Source organism: Morus notabilis, unplaced genomic scaffold, assembly GCF_000414095.1.
Source record: "Morus notabilis unplaced genomic scaffold, ASM41409v2 Scaffold570, whole genome shotgun sequence".
Lineage (NCBI taxonomy): Eukaryota > Viridiplantae > Streptophyta > Magnoliopsida > Rosales > Moraceae > Morus > Morus notabilis.
Genome location: NW_010358717.1, coordinates 342,769 through 350,955, shown reverse-complemented (window position 1 = coordinate 350,955; position 8,187 = coordinate 342,769). Strand labels below are relative to the sequence as shown.

At 36.0% G+C, this 8,187-nt stretch overlaps 1 protein-coding gene across 1 annotated transcript; it reads right to left on the bottom strand.

The window, feature by feature from the left end:
* Positions 1-206: 206 nt before the first annotated feature.
* Positions 207-6,776, bottom strand: LOC21403071 (DIS3-like exonuclease 2). Its single transcript, XM_010093059.2, has 7 exons — positions 6,526-6,776; positions 5,235-5,632; positions 5,016-5,069; positions 4,871-4,939; positions 1,925-4,162; positions 1,331-1,402; positions 207-1,223 (listed from the first exon to the last, which is right to left on the bottom strand). The coding sequence occupies exons 1-7, from the start codon at positions 6,644-6,646 to the stop codon at positions 828-830; spliced, it is 3,348 nt and encodes a 1,115-aa protein (XP_010091361.2). The 5' UTR covers positions 6,647-6,776; the 3' UTR covers positions 207-827.
* Positions 6,777-8,187: the final 1,411 nt, after the last annotated feature.

The window sequence follows — 8,187 nt, the reverse complement described above, 5'->3', positions numbered from 1 at the left end:
AAGAAAATAAAAAATAAATAAAGCTAAGAAAATGCAAGTCAATAAATGAATAGACGAACATTAAAATACTATGAAAGAACTGCACATTATAAGTAGACAAAAAGGCAAATCCTTCTCTAAATAAATAAATAAATAGAGTAGAAACAAACAAACCAAAAACCAAAATAGCATTTTGTAAAGAATAAACCAGATAGCATTTTAAAAGATAAAGTGGAACTGAAGTCTTAACAATTTCATTTCTCTAATGAACATAACATGCCACTGTGAAACCCGGCCAATTAAAGCCTTTTTTTCACAATTCAACATTCAGATGATGTCTTGAGCACAATATTAATACATAAGACTAACCGGTAAACCTTGCCACCCAAAATCAAAAACTTATTGGGCTGCTGTCTAAAAGAGAAACAAGTGAAACCTATAAAAACAAACTTGGTGTGCAAGAGCCAGATATGGGGTTATTTTGTTAACCAAGTTACACTGGATGGAATCGACCAATAAAAACAAAAGCCTATTCCAACAAGCAGCTTCTGTTAAAAAAAAAAAAAACAGCCGCCATATAGCCAATGCCACAACAAAATCCCCAACTTTTATCTATACTGCCTACCAAATCTGCTTCAGCATGAAAATTTAATTGGTAAAAAAAGCAACACCAGATTCGAAACCATTTATTTTTCCCTTTTTTTTTTTTCTTTCTCCTACAACTCTACCTTGAACTATACACTGCTTTTGTGTATCTACAGCAGAGCTTTCCGCAATCCTGTGCTCTGTTCTCCCTTCATCTTTAAATCAACTTTGGAACACGAGTCAACCATTTTTAGACACCCAATTCAGCAGAAATACGAGCTCATGTACAGTCTGGCTCCAATATCAACCGGTCCATCATCCCCGCCTATTGCATGCACTGCCACAGGGATTGTTGAGAGAAGACGCACTGTGATGGGGAAAACTGAGGGGTCAAGTTCGGTTTCTGAAGAGCCAGATTGGGATGTGACAACGGATGAGCCAACGGGCTCACTAGAACTACTCCCAACCACACCCGGTTCAGCTTGCAGATCACATGGACTAACAATCAAGGCAACATCTTCAATTGGCCTCCATTTACCAGGGCTACCTCTCCGGGTACAGAGTCTGTTAGGATATAAATTAAGCACCAATGTGGACGTAGCTTCAAGCCATTCGGGCATCAAGCCCTCGACTTCATCGTAATAAATTCGACGTTCAATCTGAAAGCATGAGGTGTTCATAAGCATAGAATAAACAAAACAAAGAGGAGAAAAATGTTTACTTCATAAAATATCAATACAACAGATGAGTCACAAGAAGTTCTTACAGCTAACTTCTGAATATATATCGACATGAATCTAGGTCCCAGACCCAAAACTCTAGCTTCTGATAGTAAAACCTGCAGGAGAAATCAAAGCAATCAACATATGAAGCACAAAATAAATATCATGAGAAGCATAGCAATATAGCATGGGCTGCTAGATGAGAGTAGCGCCTAACACATTATAGAAGTAAACATTTTCAAGCAGTTAAGATTATACCAAACATAAGCAAAGACTAAACTAATTATCGTCATATTTCTCTTGACACGTGGTTGAATCAAATTATAGAACAATCATTACCATGTAAAGTTATTAAGCTTGGAGAGGTTTACACTTTATTTAATCAGATTATAGAATGATCATTTCCATTTAATTTATTAAGCTTGGAGAGGTTTACTCTTAAATAAAGCTGCATGCCCTCTAATTGTTAATGAAGATTAAGTTACATTTCAAAAGAGCATGACATGACCTCGAGGAACAAAAAACTTAGAGATTAGCGTAATTGATAAAAGCAAAAGCAGATGAAAAAGAAATCATTAAAAAAAACGTAGCATGCAAGACGCCTATAAAATTTTGCCCTAGTTCAGGCTAATTAATACCTGTTTCTTCTTTAGAAGAGCCCACATATGGAGCTTATCACAAGCATCCTTGACATGTCTACTAGCCAGCTTTCTATCATTGCAATAAGCAGCAACTTTAGCAAGTAATTCAGTCCCAGGAATTCTATGATTACGGGCTGCTGCCGATAATGCTTCCCTACCTTCCCGGGATTCAGCAGCATCTTTTTCAAAATTGATGCCAGTGAAGCATTTTCTTGTCGCTTCCTGTCCCCTATGAAATTTGTTAAATGTTTTCTCATGTTTCAGATATAATTCTTCAGCCTCTATAATTGCAGCCAGTGTCCGATGCACAACAATATCGGGATACCGGCGTAGAGGTGAAGTGAAATGAGTATATAATGGAACAGCTAGAGCATAATGACCCCAATCATTTTCATCATCTTTCAAATCCCCAGTGCAAAAATAAGTCGCCAGCTGCATTGGTCTGGCAGCATAGTTCATGATAATATCAAAGAGAGTCGAATCATCCTTGAGCTTTTCTCCGATCCTCTGCAACGAAAGATGGAATTGGCGAGAAGAAGAAGTATCTAACTCTAAACCATGTTTGTGACAAAAAGCTTCGAACTCCCTGAGTTTTCGCATATTAGGCTCTGGGTGCCTCCGCAGTAGTGCACAGTCTGGGAAAGCTCTAGATATGACCTCAGCAGCAGTTCTATTCGCCAGAAGCATAAACTCCTCAACAAGAAAGTTAGAAGCCTTGCGTTCAGAAAGCATGCTATCATAAGGATTTCCACATTCATCATAACGAAAAACAACTTTTAAGCTTTCTAGCGCTAAAGCCCCATTGCTAAACCTCTTACCCCTCAAAATTTTAGAAAGTTCATGGAGGTCTTTGACAGAGTTAACTACATCAACCCACTCAAAATGGCCATGCAACTGGGGACAATTATTTCCTGAAAATAAACTCCCAGTATCCATTGGCCCATCAATTATTTCCTGGGCGTGTTCATAAGACAGCTTGCAACATGACTTTATCACAGTACGGCCAATCCACCTGTCTTCAACATCCCCAGCCAAGTTGATATCCAAAAACATAGAAAACGCAAGTCTATCTACACCTGCATTAAGGGAACCAATATTCTCCGAAAGCAAAGGAGGCAGCATGGACAATTTCTTTCGTGACATATAGACACTTGTTGACCGCATTTGAGCTTCTTTATCTAATTCTGTGTCGGGTAAAACAAAATATGACACATCGGCAATGTGGATACCTACTCTGAAATCACGATTGGATAACCTTTCAATTGACAAAGCATCATCCAACTCAGTGGCAGTGGAAGGGTCAATGGTGAATATGCACAACTTTCTAAGATCTCTTCTGCTTTGAAGCTCTTCAAGTGGCACCTCCCAAGGAACATTTGGAAGGCAGGAAAATGACTTGGGAGAAAAATCAGCAGAACAAATAGCATTTTCAAATAAAATTGCACCAAGTTGTGAGTTTAATTCGCCACCCTGCCCAAAAGTATGTGACACGCAAGCCTGAGGAAAAGGACTTTCTTCTCCCCAATTGTCAATCTTAGCAGCAACCAACTCGATTTCAAGAGTCACATCACCATTCTCCAATCTTTTCTTTATGCAGTCAGGTAAGCCTTGCACGAGGACCATCATTTTGGGAAGTCTTGGATCAATGGGTGTAAGCTGGATGTACTCGTAGTCAGTAAATGCTAAGGTACTTTTGTTTTTCTTCGCATCTTTCCTGCAAACTTCCTGGTACAAAATCCATTGCTTAACATTAAGAAAACCAACAACAGCTTTTCGACGAGGAGACTTTTCAATGACAGCTAAAACCCTTCCCGTCGGCCGTTTTGAAGGGAATGAGCTGATCATGGCACACATCCTTCCTATTGCATCTCTAACATGATTCATTCCACTAGAAGAACCCACATGCGAAGTACCTGAAGCAGGGAAATGATATCCATCCATATTTTCACAACTTGATGGTCCAATTGACTCTGGCTGAACAGGTTCATCAAGAGAAGTATTCCTTTCAGAATGGAATTCCTTCTCTGCAGGCAAGCAGCAACCATGATTTGCGTACTGATAATCCACATCTACCTTACTTTTACCTTTGCAACTGTTACCGGCCATTTCATTACATTCTGATAATAAGTTCAAATCCTCCACTGGTGCTGAATTGCTACCACCTGCTGTTGAGCCTTTCATTCTTGTCCACAATGGCAAAGGATCAACTTTAACTGCTACAATGTCACCTTCCACCTGCAGAGAATAAATGAAATCATGCAATCATGCAACTATGACCTCCATTTCTGCAAGAGCAAATATGCATCCTATAACAAGGAAATGATCCTTATAAACAAGCATAATTTTCAATGTCCACACTCTTTAAATTCCTTGAGAAAGTACAATAAAATAAAACAGGTATTTTTCCATGAAATCGTTAGACAACAGTCATATGGACTATTTATACGTACATCAACACAGAATTTCACTATTTGACTGCCAGAGGAAGTAGTTGCAAACGTAAACCAAAAGGTCTAACACCAACTTTCAAGAAAAACAGCTCTAAAATGTATAAGGCAAAAATGCATAAAGAAAGGCATGAAAAGAATCCTAAGAGGCAACAAGGATGACTGCTCAGTGCTGACAACTGTATTTTATCCATCTTTCTAAATTCTCAACTCCAGAAACGAACTAAAACCTTACATAAGTGGCATGGCATCTGAGAAAAAATACGATTTTGTTGAAACGAAACATATGCATGCACTGCTTCTGCATAAGGGAACACTTTGTGCAACAGGAGCATACACAAACACAAGGGTGGATCAAAATCAAACTGAAGCACTCATGATTGCAACATTGCAACAGCCAGTGTGTATGCTAAAATTTACCCATAGATGCTCAAACAAGGAAAGAATACATGATATCAGGCAGCTGAAAGAAGGAAAACCAAAACGCCAAACTTACAGCTCTATTCTGGGCAGCAACTCCACTAATAAAAACGTCAACCGGTACTCCATCGATTTTGCAATAAGCCTGCCAGCAGATAACCAAGAAACTTTCTTTATAACCAATCCAGAAATGAACATGACATCAAAGAAATGTCACCAACCTCAAGTCTGTTGTGGGCATTGACGCGAAACAAAGCTTTAAAAACATCTCCTTTCTGTCATTTATAAAAAAAATAAATATATAAATATAAATAAAAATAAAAAATGAGAGAGAAGAGAAACATTAAACACAACTCCTTTGTTCCATAACCAGTAACATATGATTATATCTCCAAACGTCCAATTAATAATGAATACATTAAGACAGGTGTTAAACTGACCTCTAAAGCATCATTAACAGCCTCTAGAGACCAGTGTAGAGCATAAAGTTTTTTTTGGGCATAGCTCTCTATCAGATGAGAAGGAAAGACTTTGGTCATGAATAAGTCAGGTGATCCTCTATAAGTACTTGGCTCGGAATACGACTTTGAAAACATTTCCCCACCAAGATTCGATGGGTGAGGATTCTGATTTTGTGAGTTTTGCATATCTTCTGAATTGGTCTGTTCATTGATATGCAGTGGAGGCAGAGAATTGAAAGCAACATTAGACGTGTTTGTAAATCCATGATCATCTGGAGGACATATCCCGAATTTTGGTTGCCTCGAGTATGCAAGCAAATGATTAGTTGATCTACCATTCCCCGAGTACTCTGCCGCTTCGCCCCGACTTTCATTTACTGGATTAATGACATCACACAGGAAGACAAAAAGGTCAAAATTGACAAACTTGTACGCAAAGAGAGAGAGAGATGTAGTAAACAGGAGACAAACTAATCGACAAGCAACGAACCAAAACAAGAATTAACAATAGAATGGAGTCCGGCATATAAGTTATAACAAAGCCACACCCTCCAAAATAGAGCTATCTTTTGAAGAAAAATCCCACATGTCCATAGTTTACATCACACATCTAATCGCTTTCCTAAATCAATGGTATGGTAACAAATTAAGTCAAACATCCAAAATATGCTCTCTTTTGGGAAATGGGTTTCTATTATTCCAAAATGTATAACAACAAGCAGCATAAGAAATGTAAGTAATTTTCACACAATAGTTTGACTATAATAAAAAGGAAAAGTTACTCTAGATTCTAGAAGCACAAATAATCTCCTTCCCAGCTCCATCTCCAATCTAGCTTGCCCTCATTCCTTCTCTTGAATCAAAATAACCATATTAAGAACTCCAAAACAAAATGTTAACAAAAGCTAAGCCAAAAATTCTCAAAATTCATCACCAACTTGACAACAAGATTAGCTTTGTACTCGAATATCTCACTTATTAACAAGCATATATATATATAAGTTCCCACTCCCACCTTTACGTTATTAACAAAATCATAATTCATCACACATAAAAATGGGCAAATTCGACAACAAAAAAAAAAGACAAGATAAAAGACGCCAATAATTATTCATAAGAAAATTCTTGATTAATTAACAAAGCCCAACAAGAGAAAATGTAGAAATCCCTCAAGAAAAAAAAAATGTACATAAAAAAGTCAATAAAAGTCAGCAATAAATCCACAGAAATTCTTAAACGAAAATTGAGAAAAAAAAAATTTTAAAAATACCCGATTGGGAAGCGTTTTGCTTGGATCGTCGACCAGATCGGCGCTTCTTCTTCTTCTCCTTATCGGCGCCATCTTCAATTTTCTCAACCACAAATTGCTCTACCGAACCCCCCCTCATCATATTAATGGAAAAAAAATAAATTCAAAGAAAGAAAGAAAAAAACAAAGAAATATAACAAGGAGTCTTCCGAACTGTGGAAAAAATATATACGGAAGAACCAAGTCAATTGAAAATTTTTTTTCTTCCAGAAATAAAGAAAAAAAGGAAGAAGAAGAAGAAGAGAGCAGAGAAAAGGAAAAGGAGAATGAGAGAAAGTTAAGGTTAAATAAGGTTAGGAAAAGAGGGGTTTTTGGTAGTGGTAGTAGTAGTGGTGAAGAAAGGAGAGGAAAGAGACGTGATGATTGGTCGGCTAAAGAGATGGGCCGCCGACTCTCTCGATTCCTGTCTCTCTTCTTTGCTTTGCTTTTCTTTTCTTTGCCTTTCCTTTTCTTTCCTTTCTTTTCTTTTTTTTCTTTTTTTTCTTTTGGCTTTTTTCTCTCTTGTATTCTTTTGTTTATTTTATTTTATGGCCTTCTCTACTAATAATAGCAGTTTTAATTAAAATCATATTAAATTAAAAATATATATAAAATAGATAATTTCAGACAAATATAACAACTGAAATAAAATTATCAATAATTCATGTTTTCTTATCCTCTTAAATAAACTCTCTTTTTTTTTTTTTTTCTTTTTGAGGGCGGGGGGAGAAGTGTCAGAAAATATTTCACATTGGTTGTTTGCGAATCCAGGTGAAGCTCACGTGACATGCACAAATAAAAATAAAACCAAAAGATACAGACTACAGAGCGCTTTGTGGCATTGCTGAATAATAAATTTTTATTTACAAATTAGTGATTTAATAACGAATTTCCAAAGTGTTCTTTTCCATGATTTGAGTTTTAAGTTAAAAGTTAAATTTGAGTTGAAATTATATACTTGAATTTGTTTTGTGTAGAGTTAAGGTTTGAATTGAGAATTTAATTTGAGTTTGTGTTTAGTTATGTAACTTGAGTTGTGAATAATAAAAAGTGTAGCTAGTCCTTGATTTTCTCTTCCTTTTTTTTTTTTTTTTTCTTGCTAATGGATTTTCACTTTTCTATTTGAGCTCGTAGAACATCCCATGTGATTCTCTCAGTTTTGGAATCGTCAAAATATCCATTTTGATTGAGACTAGCTAGCCTGTCAAGATTTCAAATGACCCTAGCTGACTTAAAAAAAAAAAAAAGGAAATTACTACACTAGGAAGAAAGTTTTTCTAATAAGACAGTCATAATCATTAAATTTAATGAAAATCATTTTAATCTAATACGACAGTGACGATTATTAAATTTAATTAAACATATTAAATTAAAAATATATATATATAATAAATAATTTTTAATATAAATTTAAAATAATTCTTATACATATTTAACATTTAAAAATAAAAAATGTATTAGTAGTTTCTTTTTTTTAATTTTACTAAATAAGCTCTTTTTATTTTATTGTTTATTTGGATGAGTTTTGGGGGGAGTTGGAGGCAGAGTGCGAATGTGGGATTGTTTAGATCTTGGGACACGTGTTCCCTCTTTTTTTGACTTCTTTTGGTGAGTGGTTATCCCATTAGTCTCTTCAACCTTCCT